This window comes from Molossus molossus, unplaced genomic scaffold (assembly GCF_014108415.1).
Source record: "Molossus molossus isolate mMolMol1 unplaced genomic scaffold, mMolMol1.p scaffold_m16_p_6, whole genome shotgun sequence".
In the NCBI taxonomy this organism is placed as follows: Eukaryota; Metazoa; Chordata; class Mammalia; order Chiroptera; family Molossidae; genus Molossus; species Molossus molossus.
In genome coordinates this window covers 103,291,034-103,306,510 of record NW_023425399.1, presented here as the reverse complement: position 1 = coordinate 103,306,510, position 15,477 = coordinate 103,291,034, and the positions used below count along the sequence as shown (strand labels likewise).

The following is a 15,477-nucleotide window of genomic DNA, read 5'->3' as shown; positions in this document are numbered from 1 at the left end:
CTTCCTGACGGGCTCAGCAGAAACTTGACTCCGTTCTGTTTTCACGTATGACATCCTATGTGGCCAGTGGGACGTGGGTGTGAACGAATGGTTACCTGAGTCCCCGCGTCAGCAGAGCCCTGGGTGAGGGAGGGAGGCTCAGCCACGGGAATCAGGAAGATCAGATGGCAGAGCCTTCCGACTGGCTCCGTTCAGTGGTGTGTTCACTGGCACACGTCTAGAGCAGACAGTCCCATCTGGAAGAGAGTGTAACCTTTGGGGAGAGGAGCCAAGTCTTACAGCATCTTTCTTTGGTTTCTCCCTCCTCCCCTCCCCTGCGAGTGTTCTTGGCTTACGTAGGCCATCTTTATGTGCAACATGTGCTTACAACCCAAGAATATCACTTCCATTTTTGATTAATTGGGGCTCCTCAGCCATAGTTGGTCCTTACTGCACTTTGGAAGTTACCCAGAGATTCTCCAAGGTGGAGGATTTGGAGCCATGTAGTTTACGGCAACTTCGTGAAGGGTACATTGAATTGACTGCAGCTCTGAAGTGCTGGTTAACTCCTCTGTCTCTGAACACTTCAGATTCGTGGGATTTTAACGTAGAGGCCCACCTTCATGGTTTCTTGGAGCAATGCTTACGTCTAGCTTACCATCCTTGCAGGTGTCACCTCCGTACTGTCTTTTGTAATGGAGAGCCTATTACTTTCGGTGAAGCTTACTTTGGTTTTGAGATCTCTCATGCCCCAAAAGTCTCTTGCCATATTAAATCAAACTATTCCACTTGGAGTTCTTCTTTCTGTTCTGCCTTCCTGAGACAGGACATCTCCCACGCCTCTCTTACATAATCGCCCATGAAAACTCCGAAGCCCCAACGCTATGAAACCTGCCTTATGCTATGCTTTCCAGATGGCTCTTCATTCTGTTTGCCCTCCATTCAAAAGTTCCTTCTAATGTGTCAGCATGACACCCACAAACAGAAGTCATCTTGCCTTTCCAGACTCTACAAGGTCCAACTATGCCTTTGATAAGAATCATACAGTATTTCTGTTCTCACAACCAGAGATTAGCTTTTTGGCTTCATTTGTGACTCACAGTGAGTCAGAAGCTCTAACAAGTAGGTCTTTGGTTTTGTTTGTTTCATGTAGCTCATACCAACTCAGGTGTCCCTCACTTGTGTTAGGATCATAACATCCAGAATGTTAAAGGCCATGGAGATCGTGTTTTTTTTAACATTTTTTATTTAATACATGGAGAAAATCAGACTCAAATCCATTAAGTGGAAACGAGCAAACAAAAAAAGAAAAAAGCCTTTAAAGTAAATTAATGGTGAAACCTGGACAAATGTCTTCACTCTTATTGCTCTGGTGTCTTCAATGTAGGACCTTTTTCTTAATCTTGTAGCTGCATCATGTTAATTTTGACCTATCAAAATGTTTTTGCAATCACTTATTTTCAGATGTCACAGTAGAAAAACCACTTCAGTCTAAAACTCTTTCCGAGTTGTGGGCATGCACTGTGGTTTAAGCCGGAGTGGACTCCGGCCCTAATGTAGGGACTGGGACAGCCAGCTAAGGCGACCCCAGGCTCCAGTGCGTGTGAAACTCTACTGAGGACAAGGGGTGGAAGCTTCCGTGAAAACTGGAAGAAAGCAGAAGTAATGAGACACCTTTTTTCCCCACACCATTAGAAATGTTGCGTCCCTTCTGTCCCGCAGCAATAACGACGACGAGGACCTGACACCGGAGCAGAAGGCCGAGCGCGAGAAGGAGCGGAGGATGGCCAACAACGCCCGCGAGCGCCTGCGGGTCCGCGACATCAACGAGGCTTTCAAGGAGCTCGGCCGCATGGTGCAGCTCCACCTCAAGAGTGACAAGCCCCAGACCAAGCTCCTGATCCTCCACCAGGCCGTGGCTGTCATCCTCAGCCTGGAGCAGCAGGTCCGAGGTCAGTGCAAGCCAGCGGCCCCTTGCAGCAGCCAGGGCCTCCTGGAGCGGGGCCTGTGATGGCGCCTGCCCCGCGCACACAGAACCCCGGCCAGCAGTGCTCAGAGTGATTATGTCCATTGCAGCCGCCTCCACGTCCCTCAGGCAGCTCCCCTTTCTCCTGTCACTTAGTCTCTTGTGTCCCAGACCACGGGACGCCGCGTCCCTGTGTCCTGTCCGTCATCGGAGCTTGTATTTGCTGTACCGACTCGTACAGGGTGACGTGGCCCCGCAGGTCCCCGTGCGGTGCAGCCTCTGCTCGAGCCGGAGCGAGGGAGTCTCTGCAGCGCCTGCCTGTCCCTCGCCCAGTTGTGTGAACTGAGAAAAGGGCCTCAGGAGGGCGCACGCCGCCCCTGCCCCGCCTCGGCACTAACGCGCTCTGTGCTTCGTCTCCAGAGCGGAACCTGAACCCGAAAGCCGCGTGTCTGAAAAGAAGGGAGGAAGAAAAGGTGTCCTCGGAGCCTCCCCCGCTGTCCTTGGCCGGCCCGCACCCCGGAATGGGAGACGCGTCGAATCACATGGGACAGATGTAAAGGGCAAGTGCGTTCAGCGCGGACACCGCCCCGCCCCGCCCCGGCCCGTGGCCAGAGCAGCCGCATCTCCCCGGCTTCACACGCTGCCCTTGCAAACGAGTTCAAGATAAACATTTGCTTCTGCTGCTGCAAACGTACTAATTACTTTTCCTCTTTTTTTTCTTCTCAGGTCCAAGCTGCCACATTGCTTCATTAACACAAGAGACCACTTCCTTGACAACTGTATTATCTTAAACCCACATAAACACTCTCCTTAACCCCTTTTGTTGTAATATAAGACAAGTCTGAGTAGTTATGAATCGCAGACGCAAGAGGTTTCAGCATTCCCAATTATCAAAAAACCGAAAAACAAACAAAAAAAAAAGAAAGAAAGAAAAAAGTGCAACTTGAGGGACGACTCTCTCTAACATATCATTCAGAGTGCAGAGCGGCGTGTGCGGGCCGTGGCCCGAGACTGAGCAATCTGTCCACACTGTGGAGCAATGCATTTGTGCCTAAACTTCTTTTGGAAAAAAAAAAATATAATTAATTTGTAAGTCTGAAAAAAAAATATTTAATTTAAAAATTGTAAACTTGCAATAATGAAAAAGTGTACTTCTGAAGACAACTACATGAACGTTTTTGTTGGTATTCGAGTCAGCTAGTGTTTATAATTACTGGATAGTGAAGAAGGGCAGCCCGGCTGCCCTCGTACCAAAACCAGCAAACGTCCTGATGACAAGGAAGTGATGACATTAGCCATTCCTTAGGGTAGGAGGAACAGATGGATCTTATAGACCTATGACAAATATATATATAAATATATATATAAATATATATTAAAAATTTAGTGACTATGGTAAGCTTTTGTTCATTTGTTTCAGACTTTTTTCTCCTGTAAAAAAATAGTACTGATTAACTTTTTTAAAAGAAAGATTTTACTGTAAATACGGATTTTTTTGTTTTGTTGGGGGGGGGGGGGGTCTTATTTCTGTCCCTTCTTCCCGGTTTGTTATCGTAACCTGTAGTGCCAACTCTGCTTCTGGAGGGGTGGTGCAGGATGAAATGCTGACCCTGATGTTGCTTTTCATTCATAAATAGGTAGAAAGTTGTTTCTCCAGTCTTTTGGGAACACAGGACTTAAAGTCACATCATGTGTAGATATTACAAGCAGCATTACTAAGACATGGCAAAAGGAGTTTGTCTGAATTGTAATGTTGCATTTGTGACCCTATTCTGGGATTTTCAGAGGTACAAGGTTAGAATGCTACAATGTTACCACTGTGCCTTCCAATGTTTATATCATCGGAAACATAACATAATCAAAGTGGCTGTGATTTAACAAAATGATTAAAGTGTTACCTACATGTGTAGCCGAAGTAGTGTGCAGTGAGGCGTTTCTGAATACATGGTCAGATTTTTTGGGAAAAAAAAAACACACAAAAAAACAAGTTAAAGTTCAAAAACCATCAAATGAGAAAATTGCAAGTAGTGTGAGAGCTGATTGATTTTGTTGCTTTCTTGATTTTTTTTTCAAAATGGGTTTACTAAGATGTAGATGATTTAACTGCCTCCTCCTTCGTCTAAAAAAATGCCAATATTCAATCATCATGCAGCATTATAACAAGCCTTATAAGTCCTAAAGCATTAAGTTGCACTTTCTTGAGGAGGGGTAGTGCAGTATTTCTCTGGCCAGTATGAATGAAGTTTATACTTAACATGTTTGATAGAAACATAGATCAAGCTATGGCACAGCAACTCATCAGATAGCTAGCTTTGACGTCTGGGCACAATTGAACCAACTTCCATCGTGAATCTTGATACTGATTGACTTTGGTGTATAGTGCAGTAAACAAATAGTGCTCCTAGTTAAGTATTTGTCAGCATCCTTTTGTCTCTAACTCGTTTCTATTTTTACAGCCACACAATCTTGGCATGTATTAAGAAAAAAAAATCCCTGTTCAAGTAGTTTTTTCCACCTATCAGCACTGAGTAAATGCCATAAATCCATCAAAATGGTCTAAATGTTCCATCTGTTCTCCTGTTTTGCCAGTTATATAGTAATGAAATACATTTGTAAATTTTATGCAACAAATGGCAAACGTATCATTATTTTGAAATTGTGTATGTAAAAGTTATATTTTTACACGTAGACTTGTTATTATGTGTTTTAATACATTGTATTGGTTTTTGTTTTTTTCTTTAAATTGTGTGGTTTAAAAAACGTCTCATTTAAATGAAATAGTGAGCTACAAGAATCTGAATTTTATGTTCATTTCTGAAAATGTAAGAACAAATAAGATAGTTACCACGTGGTCATCTTTTACAAACCCATAAACATTTTGATTAGCTATGTGTGTGTGTTGAAAACTGTAAATATGTTCAGTAGCGATAAAACTAAAATACTTTGATTTGTGTTGATAAGTTCCTACAATGTGGAGGTGGATTAAAACCTTAGGAGAATAGCAGAAATCAAACTTCATGACAAGTTATTTCGAGGCTTTCCTGTGAAATGTACGAACAAAGGGGCTCGGCGAAGGGCACGGAAGACAATGTATACGTTCCCCTCCTCTCGAATAATGGAAACCATGTGTATTTGCTCCCTCAGTATGTAAAGATTTCCTTTTAGTGGTACATTCTGCACTCACTTTGTATAGTCTACCAAGGCGGGTATCCCTAGGAACAATATTTTATAGGAAGCAGGTATACTTTGATCACATTCAGGACAAGTGTACAGAAGAGAATATGGTGTTTACTCTTTAGGGAACTGGAAACACTCCCTGCATTGATGTACATTTTAGGGATGGCACTTTTGATACACGTTATCATAAAGGTGCTTAATAGAGCTGATTTAAAGGTTTTCAAATCTGTAAACAAAGCAAAAAACTAAATGGTAGTTATTTGATTATTTTTTAAATTGGTGCTTTATATTTTGTTCTCAAACAGAGTAGAAGCTGCAATTTATTGTTCACCAGCTTTGATGTATTCATTACTCAGTAATGTAATACCTCTCTTGTTGAATTCCCTTTGGAAGTAAGTGGAAAACTTGCTAACAGCCACGAAAAGCTGCTCACTACTTCTTTGCTTGGTGGAGAAACATGATCTGCACCTTACCGTGTTAATTGGGTTGTATCCCCATTTAAAAAAAAAAAAGAAAAGAAAAGATGAAAGGGAATGTGGCCTTCTTAGTGTGTTTTTTCTCGTTGTTGTTTTGTAACTTATCAAGCCCAGGTAAGATATTGGTATCCTGTGCTGAATTTTTCAAATGAAATTTAGCAGAAGACAGGATTAAAGAACTAGACAAAAATGCCATCAAGGTCCATACTGCGCTATATATATGATGATCCATAGGCTGGGGATCTGTTTAAGAGACTTGGACATTAAAAGCAACTGGGAACAGTTGATCCACCTCCACATTCACGTAATTTATGAATATGCAGAGAGTTTTGCCATTTGTCTTCTGTGTAGCTGCAAGGGACACTACTGTTCACACAACTGTCAGTCCACCCAGTGACGCAACTGGTCCTGATTCAGTCTTCCGACTCCTTTTTGTTCTTTGCTGTTTTCTTATTTCTTGATTTTTTTTTTCTTTTAATTTGTGATCTTTATTTTGATGAGGGGTTCGGGGTTGGGGAGGGAGTTGAACCAAGACTTGGGGTTAAGAGGATTTTCATCTTGGATGCAACAGGCAGAATGTGATCTGTGTCCAAAAGTGAACATGAGTCAGGAATGAAACATTTTCAGCATAAACAAGCACAAAAATTTAGTCTGCTGGCTGACTGGAAAAAAAAAGTCAAGATGGAATATGATGAATTCCAACACAATGGGGCACCAAGGCCGTGAGGCCTCTCTCTTTATTTTGCTTTGGTTCTGTTTGTTTTTCCTTAGAGACATGCTCTTTCTCATGGGACTTGAAGTGGACTCACCTTCGTGCAGTGCTGGTTTCGCATCCTCATTTCAAGTATTATAGACATATGTAACGGTGAAATATATGAACTGTGGCCTTTTTCATTCTTGTTACTTGTGATGCAATTAAGTGAAGATAAGAAAAAAAAAAAAGCAGAGATTTACCATGTATCAGTGCCTGGCTTTTTGTTATAAAGCTTTGTTTGTCTAGTGCTCTTTTTGCTATAAAATAGACTGTAGTACACCCTAGTAAGAAAAAAAACTAAATTTAAAAATAAAAAATATATTTGGCTTATTTTTCGTAGGAGCAATCCTTTTATACCATGAATATTACAAAAAAAAAAAAAACTTGTCAGATTCTGAATATTTCTTCTTTGTAGATTTTTGGAATCATTATGAGTAAAAGTTTGTTACTTTATTTTACTATTTAAAAGATGTTATTTTACCATGTGTTACTGAGATGAAACTGTATGGTAGCTTTTTTGTTTGTTTTTTGTTTTGTTTTTGTTTGTTTTTGGTTTTTGTTTTTTTTGTTTTTGTTTTTTTAGTTGTAGGTCGCAGCGGGGAAATTTTTTGCGACTGTACACATAGCTGCAGCATTAAAAACTAAAAAAAAAAATTGTTAAAAAAAGAAAAAAAGGGAAAACATTAAAAAAAAAAAGATAAACAGTTACACCTTGTTTTCAATGTGTGGCTGAGTGCCTCAATTTTTTCATGTTTTTGGTGTATTTCTGATTTGTAGACGTGTCCAAACAGGTTGTGTGCTGGAGTTCCTGCAAGACAAAAACAAACCCAGCGTGGTCTAGGCCATTACCTGTTTCCCATCTGTAGTTATTCGATGAAGTCATGTACATGACCGTTCTGTAGCAATAAATGTGCCATTTTTATAAACTGTTTCTGACACTTATTTCATTTCATTTTGCATTGTCCATATAGTTCTGATTTTCTGTAAGTAAAATCACATCTATATTTCATTTTCCAAGTGTTGGAGGTATTGACAGCTTAACAAACAAAACATACCAAAAAAAAAAAAAAATCACAAAAACAAATTGAAAAGCAAAGCACATGATTGACCAAGGAAGAGATGCCCTTAATGAAAATGGAACAAGATGCATGCAAAACAGAAAGGAAACTGTCTAGAGGATTAACTAATGGAAGGAATATAGTTGCTGTGCGTGTGACTGAAGCTGTGCGTGTGAAGATCCCTGACCAGCGCCGGCACTGTTGGCTGTGCTGCAGTTTACTTGCTGAGTCAAGTCAGCCTTAACCTTGGGATCAGTTGGTCGACTGCTTGGCAGAACCTTCTCAGCTAGATCTTTGCAGTCAAAATCTAAGAGTTATTTTGTATCACTTAATATTAAGAGCTGAATCTTGTTAACCACAATTACTATTACACTGTACTTATACTTTCTCAGACTATACGCACCCCGCTACTTCTGGTTGACCTCTTTTGACTCTTAATCTAGATGTAAACAACCAGATGTTTCTTTTCTAATTTGTACAAATGGACGTGTGTCACCTGTTGTGGGAGGGGAAAAAATGTACAGATTAAACTTATTCAGTGTTATGTACTGTAAGTTAATATTTTTGTAGAATGGACATCAATCTACTTTGCAAAAGTCGGAAGCTGCTTCAGCGTTGCACGGTAGAAACGTGCGGTGTGTCTGCAGCAGGGGGCCCGCGGTGATGAGCCAGGAGGTGGTTCGCAGGATGTCTCCATTATTGCTCTTGTATTCTTTCTGATGGGGTTTAGTGACTAGTTACCTGAAAGAAAATGTTATAACACCATTTGGTTCACGTGTGAAGTGCCCTCCATAGCCAAATGTTGGAATTTTTTTCTTTTTGGTTGGAATGTTTGCAGATATTTAAATTTTATGAAATTTCCAAAGATTTTGGTTGATAACCCTCTTTTCTTCTTAATGATTTGAGATGTTCTTATGTTCCTACTGTGTGTTTTAAATATATACAAAAGAGCCACAAGCGTTTAGTCTTTTAGTATTTCATCCTATAACTACTGCTAAAAGGGGGAATGAGCGTGGGCACCACTTTGGTGAACCTTCTGTAGCCTATTAATGTGTTTTATTTCAAAGGACCACATGAAACTTTGACTTTGGTCCATTTTTCAAAAGATAATTAAATTGTGGGAGAAAGTAAAATATCTAAAAGTTAAGATCCCAATAATGTTAAAAATAAAGAATACCCTAGCCTGGCCGGTGTGGCTCAGTGGTTCAGCCTGTGTCCCAAAGGGTCGTGGGTTCGATTCCCAGTCAAAGGCACGTACCTGGGTTGCAGGTTCCATCCCTAGTGCCAGGCCAGGTGCCTTTGGGAGGCAACCAATGAGATGTGTCTCACATCAATGCCCCCCCCAACCACCCACTACCTCCCTCCTACTCTATTTAAAAATCAATGCAAAAACTATCTCAAGTGAGGATTAACAAAACACAAAAACAAAAAAAAAAGAAATGAATACCAGAGAAGTTGGAACGGAATCATTACTGGGTCCATTCATACAAGACCAAGTGAATTTTTATTCTGGGCTCTAACGATAAACCACCTTTCCCTTGACTGAAGCCTGGGACTGGGTACGCCCCTTGAGAGCACAGCGGGCGAACAAAGGAGCTAGTGTGCCGCCGACATTGCTCACCCAGGACCATACATTTACATTGCGCTTGGGACCCTTGATGCTCTGCGGGCGGGAGACCACTTCCAGTAAGGCAGGCTCTCACGTCAGGCAATACACGCACCTGCTCACCCTCAGGGCATGTTATAAAGAAACACCAGGACGGGAAGGGCAAGAGGAGCCAGTCACCCTGGTACCCCTGAGAGATCCTTTACACTGAGATGGTTGGAAGGAGACGTGGCCACAGCTGGGAGAGAAAGCCAGTGACGTCACGGGTGCATTGACGCGCAGCCCTGGAAATCTGCTGGGTGCTATGGGTGAAACAGTGAAACCCTACTGTGTGTTTCAAATACATGCAAAAGGGCCACACGCGTTTAGTCTTCTAGTGTAACATTCCATCGTATAACTACCGCTATGGGTCAAAACAAGTCAACCAGTCAGCCATTATCTGGGTACTCTTTTGAGTGCTAGACCTTAAGATTACAGAACCTTTACGTAAATATAGTAAGTATCTCTATAAAGCCTAATTATAGTTTAGGCTTTTTTTTTTCCATAGAAGGTGTATTTCTAAAGCAGTGCTTCTTAACATTTTTTAGTTGTGGGCTCTTTGAAGATGACTGAAGCCATAGGGAGAAGTACATACTTCGTTTATGGGAACATTTTTGCATGAAAGTCATATTCAGCTTTAAAGAGCTGACGGATCTCCCTAGAGTCTGGGCATAAGCCCATGTTCATGGGTCCTGGGTAAGAAAATCGGATGTAAGGTAAACTAAATAAAGGTTTATTGCTTGGAGAAGGGCAGAGAGCAGTCCCCTCCACCATGGTCCAAGTGGCCGAGCCTGCCCAGTACTGGACTGGTGTCTGGCTTCAGAGGGAAAGAGAAAGACCCTTCGTTGCAGAACGTGCGCAGGCCTCGTCCACACCTGCTACGCTGTATTGACAAGTCAACTGGCTTTGGCTTTGGCATGAAGCTTCTCTAAGAGGAAGCAGGACCCTGCCAGGTGCAAAGTGAAAATGCTCACCCAGAACCAGACCTGTCTGGAGGGCTTTGACGGGACCCGGCCCTTGGGGGAGGAACTCTTCCATTTTTGTGCAAAAACGACAGAATTTTTAAAAATAAAACAAACTTGATTTGTGTGAGGATTCATTTTACATATGTGCGTTGGGGAGTGGGTGGGGCCATTGTAAAGATGAGGAAATGAAGGCCACGTGACATGTTCAAGTCAAAACTAAAACAAGGAGCCAGTCTCCTGACTGAGCGTGATGGGTACCCCCCTGGCCACCTCCCAGGCGACAGCCTGGCTCCGCACCTCACTGGTCCTGCTCCCTCTGCCCGCCTCCAGCCGCATCCAGGTGCGTTTTTTGTTTGTTTTGTTTTTATATTTACTGTTGCCTTTTCACAGATACTTTGCAGAAGACTTTCTAAACGTCCTCGAGTCCTCATTTTCATTCGTTTTGTAGAAATTGTGAGGACACGACTAGATGTGAGAATGTTCATGCGCTGAGGGACCGCGAGCCAAACTGAAATCTGCTCTCTGGCCCACTTCTAAAATAAACCTTCTATTCTGGAATAATTTTAGATTTACAGAAAAGTTGCAAAGATAATACAGTGTTTCCATATACCCTTCACCCAGCCCCCTGTAAGGGAAGACTGTTACATAACCAGGGTATATTTGTCAAGACCAAGAATTTGACATCGGTACTGGACATTTGAATTTCATCAGTTTTCCCTGGGATCCTCTTCCTGTTCCCGAACCTAGTCCGGGGTCCGAGCTTGCTCGGGTCCGACCCGCTCCGAGCTGGCGTGTGAGCCCAGCTAGCAGAGTGGGGGTCTGCACAGTATCCCTGGTCTCAGGCCCGGGTCAGCCTCACTCCACCCCTCACGAATCCACAGCGCAGAATGGACTGACTCCTTTTACCTTCCCTCCCACTCCTCGCAGATCCACCCTCGGTGATGACGGGGCGGACAGCAAGGAGGAAGACGGGGAGGGCCAGAAGGGACATGGGGGAATTCTACAGCCCCCGTACACCCAGTCGTTTCAGGAGGGGGTCCACCTGGTTCAGCGTGAATTTTCCACGGCTGCTGGGTAGTCAGAAGCCCCGGGGAGTGAGTTCCAGGAAACAGCCCTACTTTCAGGAAGCTCATTGGAAGACAACATGAATCTGCAGGACCGACGACAGGAGTCGCCAGGAGGCAGGGACGCTGAAGCTAGGGTGTGGAGAGAGGCACAGGGCAGGCCCAGAGCAGACAGGACACTGTAAAAGCTACCTCGGGTGGGACGTGCGTCCTGACAGGGCAGGTGATGGGTCAAACGATGGCCCTGCCTCCTGGGCTGCCGGGCCTTCGCTTACAGGACCTCGCCGCCGGTAGCTTAAATCATAACGACGAGATTCCAGAGGGCGTCACCTTCCCATCCCCCAAACAACATCTGGACCCTGAGAGCCGACCTTTATTGGTCCACAGAGTTGCTCAGGGCCCTGTGGCCGAGGAGCTGTGGAAGCCGTGGTCCCTTCCCTTCAGCGACGAAGGGCCTGCGGGGCCCCGAGGCCGAGCTGCACGCGTGACGCGGGCGAGGGTGGCCGCAGCACAGCGGGCCCTCCAGTCCCCTGCTCTGGCATCCGCAGTCCCTGCCCAAGAGCCCTTTGCCACGTGCCCTCCAGAAGCCCACAACCCAAGGGCACGTGCAGGTGACCGAAACGACACATATAACCCAGGGGGGCTGAGCGGTCCAGTGAAGACTGTGGGGAAGGGCTGCCCGGGAGAATGTGGGGTGCCACCCCAGGCTGCGGGAGGGACAGGATGCCCCGGGGGAAGCCTTCATGAAGGAGGTGAATGGCTGTAGGGGTGGAAAAGGTGTGGTGTGGGGTCCAGGGCACGCCAGCTGGTGAGAGGTGTGGGCTCAGAGTCCACTGTGTCTCAGGAGGGGCCGCAGAGTCGGGTAAGCAAAGGACACCTGGAGGGACGTACCCTGTGGATGAGGCCGTGCAGAGGCTACCCTGTGGTTGACTCATTTCTACCAAGCCCTGTTCTAAAAGGCTTTTGAGATCCCACTGACAACCATTAGTACCAGGAAGGGGAGCAAAGTTTCCTTTCGCACACGCACAGTGTAAGCGGGCTGGCCGGGGCCCTAGCCTCCTGACGCCCTTCATGAGACAGGTGCCGCTGACCAAGCCACTTAACCTCCCTCGTGCCCTCCACCTGCGAGACGGGCTAGGACCGACGACTTGGAGCCAGCAGGGCAGCGAACGCGGCATGCTTCACCCAGGATGGACCGACACGCAGGAAACTCACGTGCAGAGGCTGAAGGACGTGTAAGTGTTTATGCATCCAGGCTCCGGGCATGTGTTTGCAAACCCTCGCCCCTCCCCCACCCCTTCCTCGACGGCAGGAAGGGTCCCCAGAGCATGCTGCCATCTTCCCCGAATCTACTGCGACTTTCCTTTTTCTCTCGAATTGAGTGGAACACCTACCAGGCAAGCGTTAGAAACATCTACCAGGAGGATCTACCTTGTAAGGAATGTGCTCAAGCAGAGGCCCAGCCTGACAGTTCTGTGTACAGAGTGATGGTGTTTCCACGGGTGTGTATTAAGCCTCACGGCAAACCTAGGAAATCGGGGTTCTCCACACCTTAGGAGAGTGAGCAAGGCTCCGAGGCGTGGTCAGTGGAGGACCAGGGCAAAGCCATCAGGGGCAAAGGCTGACTGCCGCCAAGGCCCATGGACATGTCACCTGATGTCCCTTCTAATTCGGAATATGGCTCTGCTTGTGGGACAGCCACCCGCCACCACCCTCCCTAGCGAGGCGCCCCTGCTCTGCCCAGCGTCCGCACCCCCCACCAGACAGCGAGCACCCCAGGGGTCTGCCGTTCCTGAGCCCGGGCTCATCCCGGGCCCTTCTCTTCATCTTCAGTGGAAACACATCATTTCCATCGTCTGGATCCCCATCCACTGAAAAAGCAAACAGTTTAATAACATCTGGGGCTCACAGATCACAGAACAAAAGCAGTGTGTTGGGACCAGGAAGAAAGCAAACTTTTCCCCACAAGAACCTTCAAATCCCTTGCAGACATAAAGCCTACAAACAACTACACATGAAAAGAGAAACAACTGGAATTTTTTGAGCATTTATTTTAGACCACCACACATGCCAAAAATCATCTATCTTTGGGGGAATGGGGAGGAGGGTGTCAATGGGGTAAAAAAGGAGAAACATCTGTAACAAAATAAAATTAAAAAAAACAAAAACCAGGAAAAAAATGTATATCTCAATGAACTAAATAGTAAAGAATAGTAAAAGATAACATCTCTCTCCTCTGAAGCCACTTTCTGCTTTATTTTATTTAATCTAGACAATTCTTTCAGCCGGGTATTATTAGTCCCGTGTCACAGCTGAAGACATGGAGGCTTGGGGGAGTCAGTAGGTAAATGGCAGATGTGTCAGAGTGAAAACCAGGTCACCTGACTTCTGCTCCTGAAATGAGTCAAAACTTTGCCATGTGATGTACACGTTATAATCAATAAGCTATTTTCCCAAAAACTCGATGAGGTTTTCAGAGAAACAAGGCCCAGAGACATCAGATGACGTCGCTAAGATCACACGTCCCCTCGGTGACTAAGACGGGATGTAAGTGCAGAGACCCAGCACCCAGCTCTGCCGGCAGCGCCCCAGGCCACGGGGAAGAGGAGACAGCAGACGTCCCGGGCACACTCTCTGCCAGAAGAGCGTGGAGCTGACCAAGCCCCCTGAGCCAGCCGTGGTAACACAGATGTGGTCACTTTCCCTTCGGCAGCACCCAGAGCAGAAAGTGCCCGAGGCCAGGGAGCGAGGGAACAGCCTGGAGAAGCAGGGTTCCTCCCCATGTACCCAGGGAACTTGCAGAGAGAAGTGTTTAACTTGGTGCCTGTTCTCATCCTACTTTGAAAGGTCACTGCAGCCTGTGAGCAGACAGACGGAATGCTGATTCATTGCCCCCACTTCTGGTGAGCACGTGCTGAGTAGGTAAGGGCTGGGGGGCAAGCGATCAGGATATGACCCTCCCCTAGGAAGCTGACAATCTAGGGAAAATAAAAGACAATGGAAGGTCCAGCGTGATGCTGCGAATCCATTCTTGGAGCCCCAGGCAACTCCAAACAACGGGAGGAACAGGGTGTAGATGGGGCGGGAGGAGGCGGGCAGGGGTCTTCGTGGAGAAATGAGTGGATCAGGCCTGCATTTCAGAAGCCCCCTTTCTCCATGGGCTCGGTGAGGAAGGCCTCCTACAGCATCAAAGTCAGAGAAGGAGCCCACCCGGGGTTCACTGCCCTCACTCCCGCTCATGACGAACACTCCTCCAGCTGGCCTTGCTCTGGCCCAGGAAGACGGGGCAGGAAGGTGGGAAGCCGCAGACTCAGCAAGCTGGTGGCTTTACAGAGTGGCTGACCCAGCTCCCCCGGGACTGTTCCAGAGAAACGGGTATTAATAATGAGCTCTGTGAACTGGTTCTGCATTTAAGGGAAATGATTCTGTGATCAGATTGATGTAAAGGCTTTAACGAGCCTGTTTCCCGCAAGAAGCGGCCGGCAGAGGCAAGACAGTGACTCAAATGGTCTCTTGTAGATACTTCACCAGGAGCCAATGGCAGGCGCGCTCTGGGTGACTGGTAGTTGCTGGCAGACATCTAATTAACATAAGCAATATAAGGGGTGTGGTTGGTTGTTTCTAACTGTGCTAGAGAAAAAGGGAAAAAGAAAATGATGAACTAAGGGCTTTATTTTTTTTTAACTTAAAAAAAAATTTTTTTTTCCTTTATTGATATTTAAAGAAAGGAAGGAGAAAGTAGAGAGAGAGAGAAACATCGCTGAGAGAGAACAACAATCAGCCGCCGCCTGCATGGCCCCCACTGGGGATCGGGCCCACAACCTGGGCATGTGTCCTGACCCGGAATCGAACCGGCGACCTTGACCTCTTGGTGCCTGGGTCGACGCTCAACCACTGAGCCACACTGGCTGGGCGAACTAAGGGCTTTAAATGGCAGCTCAATGTCCGCATGAGGTGTCTCATGCTTCTTCCCGCCCGAAGGAAATTATTTCCCCAAGAACTGCCTGATTTCATTGGGAAAACAAACAAACGACCAACCCTGCAGGTGTCTGACTTACAAAGCAGACAATTTCCAACCAGAGTCTCTTTTGTTAAAGTCCGGGCATTGATTGGAAAGGAGCAGGATCTCCAGGTAGGACGGGGCCTAGCAGGGCGGGGACATTCTGAAGAAGCCGAGGCTGTGAGCTCCTGAGTCTGCCGGTGGCAGCAGCAGGGAGGGCCAGTCACCCGGCCTGTCCAAGGCCCCAGCGGGAGCCAGCGGGCTGGGAACCCAGGCAGGGGCTGATGCTTCCGTCTAAAGGAAGAATTTCTTCCTCTCTGGAAAACCTCGGTTTTTCCTCTTAGAGTCCATTCAAGTGATTGGATGAGACCCACCCAAATCATCAAGGGTAAT

The 15,477-nt window shown here is 46.0% G+C and overlaps 1 protein-coding gene across 11 annotated transcripts in view; it reads left to right on the top strand.

Annotated features, from left to right (window-relative positions):
- Positions 1-3,334, top strand: part of TCF4 (transcription factor 4) — a 349,525-nt gene extending 346,191 nt beyond the window's left edge. For 6 of the 11 annotated variants that reach the window (XM_036244531.1, XM_036244529.1, XM_036244530.1 and 3 more), the window contains 3 exons: positions 1,702-1,931; positions 2,366-2,509; positions 2,672-2,785. In XM_036244531.1, the coding sequence (XP_036100424.1) occupies positions 1,702-1,931; positions 2,366-2,502 (367 nt within the window). In that variant the 3' untranslated portion in view covers positions 2,503-2,509; positions 2,672-2,785. Of the gene's footprint in view, positions 1-1,701; positions 1,932-2,365; positions 2,510-2,671 lie in introns of all 11 variants that reach the window. The other 5 variants (XM_036244526.1, XM_036244527.1, XM_036244524.1 and 2 more) reach the window with 1 other exon arrangement.
- Positions 3,335-15,477: the final 12,143 nt, after the last annotated feature.